We start from the raw sequence: 22,023 nt of genomic DNA on the forward strand, positions 1-22,023 counted from the left end.
ACTACTTTATTTGCCGTTTTGAATGCACCACCAAAGTTGCATTTAAACAGCTGTGTTCCACATGACGACCATCCAGATTTATTTTTATTTTTTAATCATTTACAGAGTTTAAATTGCATTAAAATAACATCGTAGCCAATGGAATAGCTTCAAAATGACGTTGAAGTTACTCAACATAATTGAAAATGAAGACTGTAATGCTGTACATTTTTTTAGGTTTTCCTACTTTAATGCGACGTTTCTGAATGCACCACAACTGGTTGCGTTTAAATGCCCGTGTACCACTCGTGTACCAGTCAGTTTTCTTACATTTACAACGTTATAGCTTTTACATGGAGTTGAAATAACGCTACAGAAAAACGAGAACCGTTGTAGTCCGTATAAACTGCAAGTAAACGCCACACGATTAACATTTTACCGAAGAGGATAACGCTTTACACTTGAGGCACTAGCATTTCCTATCTTATGGTGTGATATGTAAACACACCACGACTGTAAACAAAGTCGTGGAGTGGGTGGGGAACGCCCACCACCAGATTGGGCATGTTTTTGATACCACTTTTAACATTTTAATCGCACTCTTGCATATACACGGCCCATTCTGTATAGCCTTCTTAAATGATTTTGCTGGCGTGTTCACGTAAAGCTCCAGTGGCGCAATCGGTTAGCGCGCGGTACTTATATGACAGTATGCAGCAGAGCAATGCCGAGGTTGTGAGTTCGAGCCTCACCTGGAGCACCGTTTTGGTGATCCCAAAGTAAGCAGTCATGTTAGAGGTGTTCCTGTTGCAGACATTAAATGTTCGTAAACTGGAATATATGATTAATGTTCATGAGCTTGGTTGGTTGTTGGCTTAACTAGTAAGACCGATTCAGTGTCCTCTTCCAGTAATTGTGTCATATACATACTCGTAATATTTATCCCACTACTCGTCTTTCGTTTTGTCTAATAATAAGCAATTAAACCTTACAAGTAAACTATTGTGCAGCACCGTCGTTGAGTGAAGTACTAGTGATGGCAGGACAACTAACCAGTGCTGCTACTAATTAGCTAATTATCTACATTCTTGTGAGACAGGCACTCCATGTATAATATTTATTTATTTATTTTTGTCTGCAAATATTAAAAAAATAAAACTCAATTCCCAATCCTCCCCATGTGAAGTCTGCGTGTCAAGACTTGTTGCTCCGCAGCGACACCCTCAGGCCAAAATTCTTTTGTTGATGTTAATGACCTACTTTACCACAAGAGGGTAGCCTCACAATGGCAGAGAGCTCTGGCGCGTCTCCAAAAACATTGAAAGAATAGAGTACATTCTAATCTTTCCAAATGTTTCGGTTTGCCTTTTACCATTTTTTGTGCAAATTAGAGAAAAAGTGTATTCCTTAAGTGTCCGTGTATGTGTGCGTGATATATTTAATTCTTTTTTTTTGTTTTTGTTTTTTTTACTGATGATGCTTTTAATAATTCCAGATTTTACTTGACTTGATTTTTTTCTAAAACGCCTCTTCTTTTTCTTGTGTGTGCGTGTGCGTGCGTGTGAGACTGTAAATCCTAGCAAAGCTGGGAATGAACAAGCAGAAGATTGCAGTAATGACATGACCCAGATGTCCCTGGCGGCAGGCTGAAAATGAGAGTGCAGATCAGGGGCCCTTGTTACCCCCACCCCCTCCAGATTACACGTACACTTTTGTTTTTAATTTACTCTTCAGCTTTTGGAGGTGTCTCGAAGACCCCCGCTGCCCTCCAATAACCCTCATGCACCCTGATTTTTGCACCCCCTTTGGTCGACCGGGTGGCTAAACCCACCCCAAGCCACCCTCAGTGGGCCACTTTACTGGATGAGAATTGTGTGTCGGCGAAAAAAAAAAAAAAAAGGGGACAAAAGACAACAAGAGTTTAATATTCCGGATAAGCTGTGATTGAACATCCAGCAAGATCAGAGCAGAATGATCAAATTCTGCCACCGATAATCCCTCATCTTGGAAAATTAAATACCACTCGGCTCAAACACACTTGCGCACACATGCACACACTGGCAAAAAAAAAAAAAAAAGTGGGTCTTAATCTGACCTGTCTCATCACCCCACTTGCTTCCTTGGGGACGTGTTCTGATATCTGATGAGTTTTTCATTAACAAGACTCAAGTCTAATCCTGCAGGAGGAACATCAAATGACAACGGATAAGCCCACACGCACACACACAGCACTGATATCCAACATGACATCTTTATGCACACATACTTTTTTTTTTTTTTTTTTTTTTAGATTTTATCTCCTTTTACCGGTCGTATTCACGCCAATATTCTGACTTTGCTTGGCCTCCGTCGATGCGTTTACTGAACAAGCAGAAGAAAAATGGTTATTATACACATTGTTTAGCCTATTTAAAATCCCAGTTTAGTGTCTAGGGCTAATGCTAATGCTAAATAGCATCTATGCTGCTTTCAAGCAATGGAGTGAACAAATGGTGCAGCTACAACATGTACACAGACAATATAACAATACGCAGTCAAATGTTCTTTATCCTCTGTATAGAACTACACAGTTTTCTCATTTTTTGGGGGTGGTGGTGAAATGGATTAATGGCATTTGCATTCATTTCAGAGAGAAACGATTATTTGAGCAAATTAGATTGTTTCACAGAGCAACACATGGAGGCCAAAATCTGATTGGACAAAACAAAAACCGCAACAATCACTTGCTCATACAGTGCGGCCAATGTGAAACTGTTGAGAATAATTGAAAACACTTTAATAGGGCAAACATTTATAAATTATGTTGTAAATGTGGTTCATTGCGCTTTCTTGACTGTGGCCACTGCTCAATACATCGTTTGTATGGTATGGCATGACAATTATGCACAGCAGTGATCGCGTCCGCATGATCAGACAGGCAGGGATCAATGTAGTGTCGAGGGTGCAGCTGCCTGTGCGAAAAGGAGCGAAGTCAAAAGCATGACTCAAGCTATTTTACAACATGAGAACGAGGCGCTTCCTTTTAATATGTCAGGACCTACCGTAGCGCGACTGTGTAGCAATACAGATAGGATACTTTTTAAACAACACGAAAGCTTCCCATACATTTTCCATCATCCTCTGAAGTTTTTTTTTTAACTTCACAATTGATGGTCGGTTTCCAAATTTAAAACTCGAGAGCGCTGACGTTTTCGCCCCCAACCCTCCCGTGTTGAACTCCGCCTCACCGGTGCACGCAGGTATTTATGAGCGAGCGCGTTTCAAAGAGTCAGGTAATAGACCAATGAAAGCGTCGCGTTGAGCTAATTGACATGGAAGCCGGCAAATTAGCTGACGTCTTGGCCTCGGAATGTATTTATTTTTTAACCAATCGGCGAGCGCGTACCCAAAATAACACCTCCTCTTGTTCAGCACCCAAAGTCGAAGGAAAGCTCTGCTTGCTTGCGGGCCTTTCAATGGAGGAAAGTGCTACATTTGTCACTGTTGTATAATATTGCCCTCTTCGTGGTCCCCCTTCTTCTTTTTTTTTTTTTTTTTTTTTTTTTTTTTTAACGGAATTTTCTCACATTCAGTGCTGAGAGGGGACCGAAGTGGCGTCAAACATGCGTAAAATTCAACGCCATCCAAGCAGGGAACCACCGAGAGAGGATTTAACGCCGCTCATCTGAGGCCAGCCTCGAATTATTATTATTTTACCTCCCCCCCCTCCCTCAGCTCTCCTTCTCGGTCAAATAAGGAAACTTAGCTCAGCGTTAGCTCCGCAGAGAAGCTTCTCGAGGCTTTGCGACGACGCCAAGCAACGATTGGATCCGGCGGACTCGCGGAACGACGGGAAAACGTAAGTAGCCCATGCTAAGTAAAGCCTATGTGTGTGCGTGTGCTAACAGATTAGCTTTGGAGTGTCAATACTAAGTAGGCCTTCCCGCACCCGACAACGGGGGCTGTTTGAGTAAATTCCGCGTTCATACTTTGCTGTTGTTTTCACGTAAACGAGTGTTGAAGGACGCTCAACGTGTGTTTTAACGCCAAGGCCTACAGTGTGTGAAAAGCCTTTAGCGACAGCGTGAAGTTTTCAAAGTTACTGCACACCACCCCCCGCCCCATCATCAGCAGTCAGTCGTCGTCTTAAACAGCCGCGGGCGCTCCGATTTAATGCTGGGAAAAAAGATCGTAGTAGGGTTGACGTAGGCGGCCAAGCTATTTAGTTAGCAACAAAGCTAATTTTTGTTGGGTGCAGTGACCTGAAGATTGTGAAAAACGATAGTTAAGCGGATTTATTTTTGTCATTGTCAATGGGTAGCAGGTTAGCTTAGCCTCCGGGTTGTAACGCTGCAGAGATTACACTCGCACTACGATTTTCAGAATCTGATTGCGATTGCCCCTACTCCCGAAAAAAATACTGCGACTGCGATTTAATCTGCAATTTTTTTAAAACGTTTTTTTCCCCATGTATTCTCAAGGAAAAAAAAAATACGAAGTGGGTATTTTGCCGTGACGGGCAGTTTTGCCGTGAACTACAAGTACAAATTCTGCGCCAGTGAATGTTTACAACCTTGGGGAATAATGGTTAAGGCGGTCGCCTCGGAAGTGCGAGGTCACGGCTTTGGATTCCCGCCTTGTAAATTTTAATTTTTAAAATGTATTTCTTTTTTGACTACAATTGACACCAGTGTATACTCTGAGGGTTATGGTTAGCGTCAGGAAAGTAATGCCGATAACTGGGGGGTGCAAAAAATTGATTCATAAAAGAATCGAGATTCTCATTTATTAATCAAATCGAATCGATGTAAATACCCAAAAATCGATTTTATTTAAATTAGAAATGAAGAAGGGGAAAAGCAGTTGTAGCCCACATGCTGTTTTTGTGCCAAAAAGCACTTACAATACAAAATTAACAACTGTTTAGACAAAAAAAAAAAAAAAGACACTTTAATGTCTCTATTTGTCATTTTGTTTTGCAATGCAGACTGGAGTGACAATGTTGTGCATATCTGTAAATTGAAGCAGAAATCATTTGTCAATCAAATAATTTGGAATCGAAAATCGTTTGAATCGAAAATCAAAAATTGATTCTGAATCGAATTGTGGACCCAAAAATCGTAATCGAATCGAATCGAATCGTGAGACAGTCAAAGATTCCCAGCCCTACAAACTTTACATATTGTTTTTTTTGCTTCCAAATTGCAGCCTCTAAAATATGGAAATGACAATTCACTACGTTACAAATTTGGTTTGAATTTCATTGTTTGTTTGACTGTCTCGTAAAATAAACAGCTGCAAGTGCAAAGTTGTTTGGAAGTTGAATCGCTCGTGTCAAGGTATCACGTGATAAACATCTTAAGATGATGCAGAGAAAGGTAGGGATCGTTACTGGCAGCGGTGGAAGTTATTAATTGATCAGCTGGTAGTGGTACAGTAAGGTACATTAAGTGCCCGTCTAAAGGTAAATTGTTGTTTACGGTGCATCCACTCAGTAAATGAGAGTATTTCTGTATCACTGCGTCAAAAATGTATCGCCCGCATGGCTAACAAGGCGCCCATCTGGAAAGTGGCCATGTGATATTTGTGTGTAAAATCAGATTATTTTTTCAAGTGCTGTGCAGACGTACAGTATTGGCAGCGATATCGGTATTGTGCTGCAGTTTGCCGGAAAAGCGGCCGGCATTTGGGAGCCATCGTAGAACAAAAATACATGGCGACACGTTTTTCACCAAAGTTTTTTTGTGCTCATAGAAAATGTTTAAAAAAAAAAAGTCACTCGAAGAATAATAATGTTGATAATAACTGTACTTGTTTATAGGGGTGTGCCAAAAAAATCGGTTCATAAAAGAATCGAGATTCTCATTTATTAATCGACTCGAATCGATATTAAATATCCAAAAATTGATTTGATTTAAATTAGAAATAAAGAAGAAGGGGAAAAGGCACTTGTAGCCCACATGCTGTTTTTATGGAAAAAGGCACTTACAATACAAAATTAATAAATGTTGAAACAAAAAAAAGACACTTTAATGTCTCTATTTGTCATTTTGTTTTGCAATGCAGACTGGAGTGACAATGTTGTGCATATCTGTAAATTGAAGCAGAAATCATTTGTCAATCAAATAATTTTGAATCGAAACTCGTTTGAATCGACAATCGATTCTGAATCGAATCGTAGACCCAAAAATCGTTATCAAATCGAATTGTGAGACAGTCAAAGATTCCCAGCCCTACTTGTTTACAATCACACTAAGGGTAATAACAAACAGAAGATGAATTGATAGATTATATTGTGAGCTAGCCACGCATCCCAAGCCCAAATGCCACGTGTCGGATGCAAACTCTCAGCCATATATTCTGTTAAATATATATTTAGCCGCACGTGACATTCTTCATGACACACATCTCAATCCCCATCCCGCCCCCACGTTTATAGGGCGTCTATATTTGGTCAAACCCATGAAATGCCATCAATCCACTTGACATGGCGATAACCATAGATGATGAAACATAACTTAAAAAGGTATGATATGAACAAAACAATATGCACGTAGATGAAAGCCTCAGAGAGGCCAATCACCTTACAAGGCTGACAATTTAATTTTGGGGCGATATGAACTGAGAATTATGTCTCAGAGCCTTTCTTTTCCAGACTGGCATTTCATTTATGTCTCCAGAAAGTTTTTATCTGTATATGATGCAGCCAGTTTTCTAACCGTGCACGGTTTAGGGCTCTGTGATCTCACCTGGCGTTGGCAACATGGCCCTGGCTGATCTCTTATACTCTGCTTTAGGGGTGTTAAAAAAAAATCGATTCGGCGATATATCGCGATACTACATCGCGCGATTCTCGAATCGATTCGATTAAAAAAAAATCGATTTTTTTTTTTTTTTTTTAAGAGCTCAGAATTGTTCATTCGGTAGTCTTACCGATTCAACGTCTTATCATCATTGCCTTTTTTATTTTTTATTTTTTATTTTGTGTGAATCGATTTTTAAACTTCCATTTTTAATGGAAAAATATTCAACAAAACGTCTGACTTCGGGTTAGGATTCACACTTTGAGCATGGAAGAATGTTATATGAACGGAACATTAAGCCTTAATATTTTATTTTAATGCTGTTCAAACATGAAACAGATTACAACCTCTATAAGACTGAAATTTCAGATAAATAAATAATACATTTTCATATAAATCTTACACTCTACAAGCTTACTGATTAGTATTTTCTAAATTTGAATGAAAAAAAATCGCAACAATCGACTTATAAATTCGTATCGGGATTAATCGGTATCGAATCGAATCGTGACCTGTGAATCGTGATACGAATGGAATCGTCAGGTACTAGGCAATTCACACCCCTACTCTGCTTCCACCTACTGGCTGTTTTTTGTAATAACTACCAGTACTTTAAGCAACCTTTTCATGTCAGAAGCTGTATGAAAGCCTTCTGTATGCTCTAGCATAAAAATAAATAACTAAATGAATGAATAAATAAATAAATAAACTTATAAATACGTTTTTGGGAGTGCAGGACAAAGTATTAAAAATCGTATTTATACGTTTTTGGGTTTGAATGAGTTAATGTAAAATGAGTGTGCTCACCACTTCTTTCATACCTCAATGCTAACATATAATACAAAATGCAATAGATAGGCTAATGAAAATTAGCATAGATGTTAGGCTAACTATACCATTCAAACAACCACTACGTTGCCAAACATGGGGCAGCAACACATACAAACATATCATTCAGCAGTGCTCACCAGCAAATATTCTTTCTGCTTCATGGGAGAACAAGACATTTGAATAGGGCTAATGTAGTTGCACTCAAAAAAAGATGTTAAATTCAAACTTGGCTGTATAGTGTAAAAGGCCGCAAACAGCAGTCAGGCCAGATGATGAAGCACGTTCGAGTGTGACTTGAATGAGACCTCCAAACAAATTAGCCGTCGGAATTAGCGTCCGGAAGCTTCTTCAGCGCTAACCGTGCCGCCTCTTTAGAGCAACACTCTCCGCAGCGTTATGTAATCTATCCCCCCCAACCCGACCTTCCGCTTCCCTCTTCGTAGTCTTTTTGGCAGATGTGTGCGTCTGGGGGTTGGCTTTTGGGGTTGATCCGCGGTCACGGTGCGGGTGACGACGGGACGCTTATTTTTTTTTTGATGGGTTAAGCGGCGGCTTTGCGGAGTTCCCGGTGTTGAGATGTATCGCGGTAGCGCGGCGTGTGTATTTTGATAGCACTTCTGCGTGTCTCCATTCAGGGCTTTAAAGGCAGGATGATGCAATGGCCCTTCCTCCTGCTCACTTGCAGCATGTGTGCGAGTTGGTAGTTTGGTGCGGGAGGGGAGGGGGGTGTCGCTGAATGAAGCTAAGCCTGGATGTTTGCGCTGCAGGGTGGGTGGTTGCTAGGCGACGGCTGCGTGTTTGTTTTAATTTTAGCCGGAATCGCTGCCGGCGCGAGCATACCAGATTTTTCTGCGCTCGCGTTCTTCCCGACGTCGCCCGGATGCCGAGTGGTGGGCTGGGCCGGATCGGGAGGGGATTCGCTTTCCACAATGGCGGCGTGGCCCACTGTCCCGCCCTGGCCGTGAAACCTGAAGCGGCCCCGGTGTATTAATAGAGTGTTTCCTCATGCACACACACATTCCAATGAAATCGGTTGTAGTGGCGGCCTTTTTTGGGCACGTTCCCGTCGTGTCACGTGGGAGGTAAAACACCAGCAAGGAAGTCAGTATGTCAGATGGATTTTCAAATGCTGTATCAAAATTTGTGTTGTGAATAAGTTTGTGTAAATGTTATGCAGCAAAAACATGTTAAAGTTGATCATTATCGATTTGTTCTGAGATGCAACAATCGACAACTCATCGATTATCAAAGTAATCTACAACTGTTTTGATCATCAATCAATCAGAGACATTGTTTAACTAACTAAAAATTCAGATCCTCGGAATTTCAGAGTAAATATTGTACGATTTGTGTAGTCTTCCATGCAAGCGGATTTAATTTGTGTCTTTGTGTTTAATCCAATATTTGCAAGCATCTGTTTTTACTTTGGAAAAAAATTATCAAGATTTTTGCCTTTTTTCTGGCATATTACGGAAAAACTCAATAATTAAATCAATTTATATTTTTTCATTTTCCGCATTGTTTTGTATCAAGGGATGGAAATTAAAAAGGTTTTTCCCAAATTGTTGGTTAATCAAAAAAACGAAAAAATCCCCTGTTAAGCGATTAAATTACATTAAACATTAGTCGCACTTCTCGCCCATAGTTCAACTTCTAATTGACTGAATTCATAGAATCTGATGTCCATTTTATTTTTATTTTTTTAAATTAAAAACAAGTTGTTGTTTTTTCTGGAATTTGCATCATTTCTCCTAATACCAAAGCAGTTTTTTTTCCCCCCCAGCAAGTTTTCTGAGCATTATCTTGCCTCATCTTCCACAGAATATATATTTTTTTTAAACAAATAGATATACTATTGCAATTGGCTGGCAACGAGTTCAGGGTGTACTCTGCCTACTGCCGAAGCCAGCTGGGATAGGCTCCAGCAGCCCCCGCGACCCTTGTGAGGAGTAAGCGGTCAAGAAAATGGATGGATGGATGGATAGCTACTATGGAAGTGCTAACTTTTGTCAAAACATGTATGTAATCATGATATACGTGTACAGTACACTAAATTAACGTCAAACTATATGGCTTATCTTTAAGTAAATTTAGCAAGGAAAGAAAAAATGACGGGGAAGCTACAGTAAAACCCCTCAGGTAACCCCGCTAATTTCCGTGGGCAGGATGTTCCAGAATACTGGAGCCTGAATAGCTAATGCTGTAGTATTTGCTGACTTCACAATTTTCGGAGTCACCAAATGACTCAGCACATTTTGAGCACAAGTCTGACATCAACTTGCGATCTGATGCCCAATTCCCTCTTTACTATCGTCCCAACTTGCCAGGTGGAACTTTGACCCACTGGTGACGCTCGGGCGTGCCGCTGGCTTTCCTAGCCAACTTGGCTAATAGCATTAGCCTCCCCGCGCGGCTCTGTATGTACTGGAAGAGGCTTTACAGACAGTGCTGTAATCCCCCACCCCCGCCCCCCCAGCTTCCGCTCCTCTGCGATCCTTGTCTTTATTGTCAGGAACTCTGGCTCCCTCCGTGCGCTAAGTCATTAAAAGCTCTCCATCACTTACGAAGCGTTTAAGTCCTGCCAAAGGGCTGACGCGCTCCAAAAAAAAAAAAAACGAGCAGATGATTTACAGAAAGCTCGTTTAAATGGGTACTTGGGTAATGTTTCAAACACTAAACGGTTTAACACGTTTTTTTGGTACTGTAGTGAGAGCTCCTTCCACACGGCATTCTGCCTTTCGGCACAATGGGGTACGTGCTGCAAAGTTAAGTTCCATATCATACCTTCTCTGTAAAATCCCCGACCGCACAATGTATACACTTTTCTCATTGAGGCATTCACATGTTCTCACATTTCTCTCTTGTTCAAACATTGACAATGTTCAAACCTTCATAAATTTTATCAAAGGGGTATATTACTGTAAAAAAATATGCAAAATTGCACTTAAAAAAAAATCCGCGATACAGCGAGACCACGAAAAGTGAACCGCGTTATAGCGAGGGAAGACTGTATCATGAAATTCACGCGATGACGTAATTCGTAACATCATACATCTTCGTGTCCATTTGGACGTAAATGTCATCGTTCACTGCATAAAAAAATGCGTGTGAGGCTGTGAGCATTGGCAAAGTGGGAGTGAACTATACCTTTGTCGTCTGGAGGTTGTTTGGTTACCACAAGAGGTCAGATATGATGCAAAAACATACAGTTGTTTGCAAATTGTGAAGGAAAACTGTTACTGTTAAAGTTAAGAGGATGCGTAGGCTAAAGACACGCGAGGAGGCCATGGAAGCAGCTCGCGTTGTTCAGTGTAAAAGTGAACAAAAGTTCATTGCTGGAGCACTCTTGAGTAGACGCACTCATGGGCGAAAAAAGGGGGAAAAAGCAGACGGTGGTTGGATAATACTGAAGCAGTCGCGTATTGTTTGGACAAGATAAACAATCCGAGGTGGTTATTTTACCGTGATCAGTAAATTACGCTAAGCTAACGTGCTCGTAACGAAACGACGTGCACGTTGCTATCGCCTAGCGGTCTAAATGTGCACATTTGTGTTATTCATACCCGCTAGTAATGTTTACAAGCAATCACGGCATCTTTTCTCGCTCCTCTGATGGACCAATCAGAGACATTCATGGCAAAATAACACTCGCAGGAGGGTTGGCGGCTCCGGCAAAATAACCACTGCCTAAACAATCGCAAGGGAAAAACATTTTTCAACGATACACTTTCCTGCAATGTACAAAGCATGACGCCACAAACTGGCTGCTACTCTATCATTTGTGAAGTTTTTTTTGCCTCTCCAACACAAGGATCAACCACAGAGGAGAAAATAATGGACTTTTTTTTTTTTATTGCTGTATTTGCAATTTGTTTACATTTCAATTGTGAAAAAAAAAAGGTGGCTTATTGGCTGCAGTGAAAGTGCTATTATTCCGACACACAAATCAGTATAATTATTCCCAATAATACAAATCTCTTTGAAATATCGTGATATAATTTTTAGGCCATATCACCCACCGCGAGTTACCGGCATAACTTTTTTTGTGGTCTCTCTATCCCCGCTCGGTCCGCAGCTGTAGGCGGAGATGGGTGCGTTCCTGGACAAGCCGAAGACAGAGAAGCACAGTGCCCACGGCGACGGCAACGGCCTTCGCTACGGCCTGAGCTCCATGCAGGGCTGGCGGGTGGAGATGGAGGACGCCCACACGGCGGTTGTGGGCCTCCCCCACGGACTCACCGATTGGTCCTTCTTCGCCGTCTACGACGGCCACGCCGGCTCGCGCGTGGCCAACTACTGCTCGGGCCACCTGCTGGAGCACATCCTGTCGGGCGGCGCCGAGTTCAGCGCCGGGCCCGGCTCGGTGGAGGGCGTGAAGGACGGCATCCGCGCCGGCTTCCTGAAAATCGACGAGTACATGCGCAGCTTCTCGGACCTGCGACAGGGCCTGGACCGCAGCGGCTCCACGGCGGTGTGCGTGCTGCTCAGCCCCTCCCACCTGTACTTCATCAACTGCGGGGACTCGCGGGCCGTGCTGAGCCGGGACGCCAAGGTGGGCTTCTCCACGCAGGACCACAAGCCCTGCAACCCCCGCGAGAAGGAGCGCATCCAGAAGGCGGGCGGCTCGGTCATGATCCAGCGGGTCAACGGCTCGCTGGCCGTTTCACGGGCCCTGGGGGACTACGACTACAAGTGTGTGGACGGCAAGGGCCCCACGGAGCAGCTGGTGAGCCCCGAGCCCGAGGTGTGCGTGCTGGAGCGGGCGGCCGACGGCGACGAGTTCGTGGTGCTGGCCTGCGACGGCATCTGGGACGTCATGTCCAACGAGGAGCTGTGCGAGTTTGTGCGCTCGCGGCTGGCGGTCTGCGAGGACCTGGAGAAGGTGTGCAACTCGGTGGTGGACACCTGCCTACACAAAGTAAGCTCTCAAAAAGATGCGAGCCACTGACAGGCATGATTAAGAACTCCAATCTTTTTTCTTTTTTTTTTTTGACTGTTTTATGATGGTACTCCTAGAAAAGGCCAAAGTGACATGTTCATGTGTCCATCACAGGTATATTGATTGATTGATGGATTGATTTTTTTTATTGAACATATAAACAAGTAGCAGAAAAAAATGAAAATTTAAAAGAAAAGAAAAGGAGAACCTTATACAATCATCAATTAATCACAGTTTACATGTTCAAAAACTTATCTAATCCTACCCCTTATATATTGTATATTTAGACTTATTTCATTATTGATACAATACTAGGTTAATATTTTTCAAAAAGAAAATGTATAAAAAAAATTCAAACTTATCAGTCACTCAGCCCGTTTTTGAAGGGTGACACAACCAGTCACTGTGCTGTTTGGTGGCGGGTGTGTACCACACTAAATGTGGATCAGAGAAAATAGAGAAGAGGTAACCAAGAAACTTGATGTTCCACCTGACTACAGGTGCAGATTATATTCAGAAGTTTCAGGGATTTAACGATATGGTCGTGGTCACGTCACGATATCAAAGGCAAGGTAATATATTCCATTTGTGCAGTTCTAGCACCCTGTGGTGGTTAGTGCCGTTGAATTTTATTTATGGATGTTTTGGCCACCGAAAAAGTTATCTCTCCAATAAATCAGTCATACCAGCAAATATTTTTCAACATCTCTGGCAAAAACATTACTTTTTTAACCCACTTCAGCCACTGAGCCAATTGGAGCACATAATAATGATGTGACATGGCCAAGTTTGTTACTTTGTTTATTACTTTTACTACTGCTGTTATTCTGCACAAAAAGACAATATTTTGCTCGTTTTTCCAGTAGGAGCTTATTTCTATATTATTTATAAGAAAGATGTTTTTTTTTAAATAACACAATATTGTGATTTTTTTTAATTTATTATTTTTATACAATATGGCCTTTTTATTTATTTTTTATTTTTTTATTATTATTATTTTTTTTAATATCGCCAACCTTCCTACAATATCATGATAGTTATTGCATCGTTAGGTTTGTATATTGTTACATCCCTACAATTTAATGGCGCCAACCTCCCTAGATTTGGACAACGGGAGAACTGTTGAACAGTTGAGGTGCATTTCCATGAGAAAAATGTTACAGAAGTATAGTATTGTAGTATATGTAAGTATATGTAACTATAAGTAATATGTAAGTATAGTATACAAGTATTGAGTGTTGGCGTGCTTGAGCTTTTTATTATTTCCACGACCAACCGTGTTTCCTGACTTATAATGGCCAGTTAGTCTGTGTATTTCAAGTTACAGTCGGCCTGTCACGTTTGCAGGGGAGCAGAGACAACATGAGCGTGGTCCTGGTGTGTTTACCCGGCGCTCCCAAAATCTCCGAGGAGGCCGTAAAGAAAGAGGAGGAGCTCGACAAATATCTGGAGGCTCGCGTCGAGGGTCAGCACGCCGCCACGTTTCCCCGTACGCGCCTCTCTTCAGCTCACGAAGACTTAAGCCAGTTTCTGTTGTGACGATTCCAGAGCTGCTCGCCAACTGCGGCGAGGCCGGAGCCCCCGACCTGGTGTCTGTGCTGAGGAGCATCGCCACAGAAAACATCCCAAACCTTCCACCGGGTGGAGGCCTGGCTAGCAAGTAGGTAACACGCTAGGGTCGGATGATTTATTGATTTTTAGCAATTCAATCGAGTTTGTGTCAGGGATGGAAATTAAAAGCTTGTTTTGATTCAGGGAAATAAATTATTCTAAGTCAGTATTTTTTTTATTTTTTTTTGCAGACGAAGCGTGATCGAGGCAGTGTACAACAAGCTGAACCCTCATGAAGAAGGGGTGAGTGTGCATTTCTTTCTTCTTTTTACCTCCCCCTAAACCTCGCCCCAGCCTCTCACCTCTTACTCGTTTGCACACATGCAACCCCCAACCAACCTTGTGTGTGTCTTTTTGTTGCGTCACGTCAAGACAGCAGATAACTAGTGTTACGTCATCCCCTTAAAATTTTTGATATCCTCAGAATGGCTGGTGAAAATTGGCTCCATCCTTAACTCTTTTACTGTCACACGTTATCAAAAAACAAAAACAAAAAAAATCAAATAAATAAAAACCCACAGTGCCAGCCGATTTCAAGCATTTTAACTCATCTTTAAAGGCAAACAGATTGTGTGTTTTTACTACATATATAATGTGGGTACCAAATGAAAGATGACATTCCATCCTTATTCCGTGCTTTAGTAATCACCATTTGAAAATAGGTCGTTTGAGTGACATTGAGCAAAAATTGAAAAGCTTTTTGTGAAAAGATACATTTTCTCCACAACAGTGACTTTGACGCAAATATTTTTGGTTTAGTGACGCTCTGTGAATTAGGTTGAACGTGACAAAGGCTTTGATCATTCACGTCATCGTTGAAAACGTTTCATTTCATCAATTTGTGTCATGTTTCGTTGTCATTCCATATACCGGCAACTAGGGGTGTGAATTGCCTGAGGATTCGATTCGTATCACGATTCATAGGTCACGATTCGATTTGATACTGATTAGGGCTGCAAGATACTGGAAAAAACTGAGATTGCGATTTTTTTTTTTTTTTTTTGGGGGGGGGGGTCTGCGATATATATTGCGATATTAAAAATGGAAGAATTTTCAACAGATGACTTGAATAGCGGTTTGGGAAGAATTTGTTTAACTCACCATGACACTATTGTAGTCATATAAATGGACTGCTTTTTATATAGCGCTTTGGTGCCCAAATCGCTTTACAATATTAACCACACATTGCATTTGGTCTCCGTTGTAATGAATGGGGGCCATTTTTTCAAATCAAATTTTTGTCTTAGGAATGTAGCAAATACAAAAAAAATTATTGTACTGTACTCAAGTCTCCATGACATGATTAATCAATAGAAAAAAAGTCATTTTGGGGTGAACTACTCCTCTGTTTTATTCCAATGCAAAAACTACATATGATTTTACCACGAATATTCGTCTTATTTATAATTAAATTATTGTCATAGATGAAAATTGTCTAAAAATAAGTCACTTTTTAGGAGATAAGTGATCTTAAACGTAATGAGTTGTTTGAACCATAAATGAGACATTTTAACTATTATTATCATTTTTTATTATTATTATTATTATTAGTAGTAGTAGTAGTAATGTATAATTTGTTTGTCTGAAACTTCAGTCTTTACAACTGTGAGCCACTGTATTTAATCCATTTCATGTTTGAACAGCACTGAAATAAAATGTTAAGGCTTACTGTTCCATTAAAGGGATACTTCACTTATTTACGTAGCCCATTATAGCAATAAAAAGTTAATATTTTGTCTATAATTAATTTTATACTTTCATTACTTTTCACATACAATTAGTACCTTTAAAAAAACAGTTTGCAACTTGCTGTTGACTGAAAATGACATCACAAGGGCTCAGATAACCAATTACAGCTCACCTGTTTTCTAGATTTGGTCATGTGACATTCACAAGCTGAGCAGTGATTGGTTACCTGAACCCTTGTGATGTCACTTTCATTCGACAGCAAAATGTGTTTTTAAAGGTACTAATTGTACGTGGAAAATAATGAAAATATCAAATTTATTATTGGCAAAATATTAATGTTGGACTGCCAAAAATGGCTAAATAAGTAAAGTATCCCTTTAATGTAACATTTTTCCATGATTAAGGTGTGAACCCTTACCCTAAGAAAGATGTTTTGTTGAAAATTTTTCCATCAAAAATGGATGTTTAAAAAATCGATTCGGCCACCTATTGAATCGATTCGAGATTTGCTGTAATATCACTTTTTTTTTTTTTTTTTTTTTTTTTTAAAACACCCTTTTTTTTTTTTAAGCAACCCATTGAAAAGAGATACAACTCTGCCATCTGCTGGCCATAGATAGTGGGTGTTTTTGATTCCACAACTCCATTGACAAGCAGCGCTGCACTTAGTCATTGCACTTCCCATTGAAACAAACAAACAAACAAACAAAAACATAGTTGACGTCATTTCACGTTTATGATGGCATACGTCGTGATTTTACTCATCGTTATTAAACGTTTTTGGAGGTCAAAGAGTTAAAAAAAAATATCTTCAATTCTACCCTTGAAATTCAATTATTAGTACATATCAGTTGGTTAGTTTTTCCACATTTTCTGAAAGAAAAAAAAATGCCTTGGATCATTATTTTAGTGACATTATTGCAGGATACATTCAATTCATCAAGTGTGCGTGTTTGTGGTACATACGCTGCTAAGTGTGACCAACACACAACAAAGTGCTCGTCAAAGAGAACTACACACTTCGAAACAACGCTGTTAATGAATGCCTGTTAGTGAGGGAGTGTCTTAATAAGTGTGCGTTATTGCGTGTGTCTGAGTAGTTTTCTTCGTGTGTGCATCTTATTGAGGGTGTGTGCCTTCGGGAGCGTGTATTTTAGTGAGGTTGTCTTAATGTGTGTGCGTCTCAATAAGTATGTCTGAGTGAGTTTCTTGGGTGTGTCTTAATGATGATGTGTATCTTAAGTTTCTCAGCGTGTGCAACTTGGCGAGCGTGTTTGTGTGCCCGCTGCAAATATGGCGAATTTGCGGACTCGGCAGCGTAGTCATGACGACGCGACAGTTGTGTGTGTGTGTGTGTGTGTGTGTGTGCGTGCCCCCTGCACCGTCTGACCCCCTGGCGTGTCACCTCAGGCTTGTGCGGGGGGAGAGGAGGAGAGTGAGGAGGGAGAAGGCGGCGGTCCGGCGGCTCACCTGCTGGAGGCGCTGCGGCAGTTCCGCCTGCACCACCGGGGGCAGTACCGAGCCGTCCTGGAGGACTCCTTGGCCACCTACCAGCTGCGTCCCGAGGGAGCGGGCCAGCGCCGGCGGACGGATGACGACGACGACGACGACGGCCGGGAGCAAACCGCCTCCCCTCCCTCTCCCCCCTCGCCCCCGCCCTCACCCGCCGCTGCCGAGCCCGACGCCTGCCAGGATGCGCTCGCTCCCGAGTCCGATCCCGCCTTTTGATGTCCGGCTCCGCCTCTTCCTCCTTTCCTCGCGTTGTTGCTCTCCCGTTAGTCGTTTTTTTCTGCTCCCGTCAACTTCCTGGTCTGCGCTTTGTCTCCCTCCCTCCCTTCCTTGATCGCTTGCCACCCAGCCAGGCGGCCATTTTGACACTCGATCGGCTAAAGCGAACCGTTCTGGGTCTTTTCACCATGACATCACACGTACTTCCGAGTGGCAAAATCTTCCTTGGCACCACTCGTAAGCAAATCCTTTTATGCTAATGACGTAGAAATTGGATTCATGGCACAGATGTGCTTTTTTTGGCACCAATTTTTATTTTTTTTTTCCCCCTCACTGTTTTGCCACCTGAAAGTACACTTATCCTTTTTTTTTTTTTTTTTTTTTTTTTTTTTTTTTTTTTAATTTTGATGAAAAGTTCTATTTCAAGAGTGTCTGCTTGTGCAACTCGCACTTTGGCTTTAACAGTACTTCGCCCCTTCTTGACACCCTATCCCAACCTCTCCCCACACTGGACTCGCAGTGGTCTCTCAGAACTGCCATCCCGAACACACTCCGGTTTTCTTCTCAGACTCAGAACACCCTCGTGTGCGTGTTGGTGTGTGCGCGCCTGTTGGAATGCAAGCTTATAACTGTAAAGTGACGTGTGAGCAGGTGACCAGTCATTGCTGCTGATTGTTTTGTCTGTCAACTTTTTTTTTTTTTTTTTTTTTTTTAAACTGCAGAGTGTGCGTGCGTGCGTGTGGTTGCGGTGTCATGTAAAAATGAGCGCCACCTCGAGGCTTCAGTGTTAACTACGACTCCATCCACGGGAAGTTGAACACAAACACAGCTATAGCGTGAGGTACACACATTCAGGTCACGCATGTATCCAAGGCACTTAATAGTGTGTGCGTGAATGCGGTTACATGGGGCCAAATCAGTCTCACAAAGGTAAATAAAAAAAAACAGTTTCAGGTACATTGCTATGTCTTGTCTGTGTGTTTGTGTCCACTGCAAACTGGTTCCCAACCACCACCACCATCATCGTCATCATTATCATCATCATGATCTATTAACCGACACGGTTAGTAGAGTGGCATTTATCAAATATGATCAGTACAGTGTGGCGTGTGTGATTTTGGTGCCCTTTGTCCATCTGAGGGTCTGCCAATATGGAGGACCAAAACTGACAAAATAAAAAAAATAAAAAAAATAAATAATTAAATAATTAAAAGTGGATATAAAAAAATATAATTCAAAAATTCTATACAAAAAATAAATATAAATGGAAATAAAAACAGCAAAAATATATATATATATCAATGAATAAATGCATCCACCCATCCATTTTCTAAACCGCTTGCTCCTCACAAGGGTCGCGGGGGTGCTGGAGCCTATCCCAGCTGGCTTCTGACAGTAGGCGAGGTACACCCATTTGTATTTAATTTTTGAATTATATTTTTTTATGTCCGTTTTTATTTTCACTTTTAGTCATTTATTTTTTTGCTCTTTTTATTTTCATTTATATACATATTTTTTTATATAAATTTTTCAATTATATTCTTTTCATTTAATGTCATTTAATTTTTGCTCCTTTTATTTTCATATGTGTGTGTGTGTGTGTGTGTGTGTATATATATATATATATATATATGTGTGTGTATATATATATGTGTGTGTATATATATGTGTGTGTGTGTGTGTGTGTGTGTGTGTGTATATATATATACATATATAATTTTTTTTTCTGTATATTGTTTTCAGTACAGTACAGCCATCCCCAACATTTTATTTTTTATTTTTTGGGGGGGACATCACGGCCAAACGATTTAAATTTACAATGATTAATCGATATCAAATAATTTTTGCTAATCGATTCAACGTTACGAGAGCTTGTTTAATTTAGAATTTTGATCAAAAGTCCATTTGAAGTAATGGTCTGTTTTTGATTAAAGGAATTGAATTGACAGTTTAATCGATAATTGAAATATTTGCTCGTGACAGTTTTTAAAAACTAGTTAAGGATAAAGATGAAACTAAACTCTTTACTTCACTCATTCGTTCGCAGAAGCAATCCCGTTCGCTCCCGTATGTTTTACTGGCTTTTGAATGATTTTGCAAGGCCCACAGAATATTGTGTTCTATTGCTATAAAAACATGGAACCTTTTCGAAAGAAAGATTAAAGTCTCTTCTTTAATCAGGAAAAAAAAAAAAGAATATTTCTATCTGTTTCCGTTTTGCAGCAATTTTCACAAGTCTATTTAGAATTGTGAGTAATTGAGCTTTTTTTTTTTTTATCCCCAACATGGCCCTGGTTGATCGCCTTTGCTCTGCTGCCACCTGCTGGCAGTTTGTGTAATAACTACCATTTCTGAAACCGTTCTTTGCTGTTGAGAGGCTGCATCAAAGTCTTCTGTATGCGCTAGCATAAAAAAAACAACAACATATAAATACGTCTTTGGGACACTTAAAATATTAAAAAAAATGTATTTATAAGTTATTGGGAGAAAATGAGTTTGTTTAAACCTCCCATAGGGCTGTGTAATTAATTGAAATTCAATTACAATTTCAATTATTACACTCCACAGTTACATAATCAGCATAATCATAAAAAAAATTAACACTAATTTTGAGTTGTTTAAATTTATACAGTTGCACCTTTAAAAAAAACAAAAAAAAAACATTTAATAACTAATTTAATACATTTTTGTTTCATCCAAAATGAACTTGTGTTTCAATCAATTTTGTCTACATTTTTACATTTAAGCATTTACTAGTTTTGTCCCAAAAAATAAACGATTATCTTTATCGGGATGTCAATTATTACCAAAATAATAGTGATTAATACAGTTTCTTCAAAATCGCGCAACCCTATCCTCCCTCACCTGTTTTGAAGTCCTGACAGGTGCCCCGGTGATGCTCGGCAAGGTGAGTCGTCATCAGGTGAGCTCGTTTGTCCGCCTCTGTTGGACTTTCTGCAAAATGCAACTCAGCGATTTGAAAGCAACTCTGAAAACAACCTCACCCCCTTTTATTTCTTTTATTTATTTCTTTTTAACTCTTCTCTCCATCTCTTTGACCTGCCCAGTGTGCCAGCGAGATGGAAGACCCCTGGTAGCCGTGGCGACGGCTCAGGTATCCCTCCACCAAGCGCTGGATTGCATCCGCCCCGTGGAGGAGCAGCAGGAGTCGTCGTCGTCGTCGTCTCTCCATAGCGCCAATGTTGTTTCTCCACTCAAAGGGGACTTTTGGTGTGTGTTGGAGTGTGTGCGTATGTATGTGCGTGCGTGTGGGTTTGCGCCAGCGGGACGACAAAGTGACACACATGCACACACGCTCGCACACCGCCTCGAACTGGGAGGGGAAATTGTCAAGATTTTATGAACTGAGGCATTGTGATGGTGAAAAAGATTTTTACCATTTTTTTTTTCTTCATGTCAACGCCTGACTTCTCAATAACAGGACCGTGTGTGTGCGTGTGTGTCAAGAAGATGGTGGATAAAGACTTTTTTTTTTTTTTTTTTTTCCGCAGTACTCCTGGATTTTTATTTTTTATTTTTTGGAGGGTGTGGGGTTCCCCCCGCTCCCCCCTTTTCTTTGCCAAACGCGCACATTAACACTTAACCCGTGCACGTGTACTGTATGTGTTGTGCCACCCTCGCAGGCCGCGCTGCATGAGGACTCCATATGGACATGTCATTGACTTGATTGACACTGACTGACTCCGCCCCAACGAGCAGCTTCTGGACTCTGTTTGGCCAATCTCTTGTCTGTGTCGTCACGGTGATGATAATCAGGCAGGATGGACCTGGCGAACGAGGGTAAGATTTTAAAAAAAATAGGGTGTTTAAAAGCGTAGTATCACTGGTTGGATTTTATGATTGTTGGTGGGGGGGCGTGGGGAGTTGCAGCCCTGCCCACCCCCCTTTTACTAGCACACATGGCAGCACGTTATTTTCTCCCCTTTTTTTTTTTTTTTTTTTTCTAATGTTCTCCATGAGGTTCCTTAGCAGGTCGCTTCGTAGAGTGAGTGAAGTGGTCGTTTAAAAAATAATAATAATAATAATCGAGTATGTTTGTGGTTCTCATGTTTGTATTGCTGTTGTTTGTTTGCACTCAACATTTGATTACAGAAAAAGCATCTATATAAATAGAGAAAGAGAAATAAAATGAGAGATGAGGTGGAACAATCCCCGCCAACCGCCATGCTTGATGTCCATTTCTCAGCTGCCCCCCAAGGAAGTACAGTGGGTGCTTTCAAAATAAAAGGTGATGCGGTATGGAGGACCACAACTGCCAAAATTAACAAATGAATAAATAAATTCCTAAAAGTGAAAATAAAAACTGATGTAAAAATACAGTTCAAAAATTATATATAAAAAAATATAAATGGAAATAAAAACTCTTATATTTAAATAAGTAAAAAAATATAAAAGATATATATAAAATAGAATTGCTCTGCTCTCACATTTATTTCATGCTGC

At 40.8% G+C, this 22,023-nt stretch overlaps 1 protein-coding gene and 1 non-coding gene across 3 annotated transcripts; both read left to right on the plus strand.

The window, feature by feature from the left end:
• Positions 1 to 645: 645 nt before the first annotated feature.
• Positions 646 to 739, plus strand: trnai-uau (transfer RNA isoleucine (anticodon UAU)). Its single transcript has 2 exons — positions 646 to 683; positions 704 to 739. It is a non-coding gene; the product is annotated as a tRNA-Ile (tRNA).
• Positions 740 to 3,288: 2,549 nt separating this feature from the next.
• ppm1bb (protein phosphatase, Mg2+/Mn2+ dependent, 1Bb) lies at positions 3,289 to 21,745 on the plus strand. 2 transcript variants are annotated; one of them, XM_077502766.1, is made up of 6 exons: positions 3,289 to 3,817; positions 11,668 to 12,510; positions 13,879 to 13,996; positions 14,080 to 14,191; positions 14,334 to 14,385; positions 17,242 to 17,910. In XM_077502766.1, the coding sequence occupies exons 2-6, from the start codon at positions 11,680 to 11,682 to the stop codon at positions 17,557 to 17,559; spliced, it is 1,431 nt and encodes a 476-aa protein (XP_077358892.1). In that variant the 5' UTR covers positions 3,289 to 3,817; positions 11,668 to 11,679; the 3' UTR covers positions 17,560 to 17,910. The 2 variants fall into 2 exon arrangements, with proteins under 2 accessions (XP_077358892.1, XP_077358893.1); XM_077502767.1 differs by lacking the exon at positions 17,242 to 17,910 and adding an exon at positions 20,628 to 21,745 and having other exon boundaries at positions 3,314 to 3,817.
• Positions 21,746 to 22,023: the final 278 nt, after the last annotated feature.

The sequence above is a fragment of the Festucalex cinctus genome, chromosome 17 (assembly GCF_051991245.1).
Source record: "Festucalex cinctus isolate MCC-2025b chromosome 17, RoL_Fcin_1.0, whole genome shotgun sequence".
Taxonomy (NCBI): domain Eukaryota; kingdom Metazoa; phylum Chordata; class Actinopteri; order Syngnathiformes; family Syngnathidae; genus Festucalex; species Festucalex cinctus.

Coding starts and splice junctions, on each gene's coding strand:
- ppm1bb (XM_077502766.1), top strand. CDS start 11,680: ATGGGTGCGTTCCTGGACAAGCCGAAGACAGAGAAGCACAGTGCCCAC. Junction 14,192..14,333: donor GGTGGAGGCCTGGCTAGCAA/GTAGGTAACACG, acceptor TTTTTTTTGCAG/ACGAAGCGTGATCGAGGCAG. Junction 14,386..17,241: donor TGAACCCTCATGAAGAAGGG/GTGAGTGTGCAT, acceptor GTGTCACCTCAG/GCTTGTGCGGGGGGAGAGGA.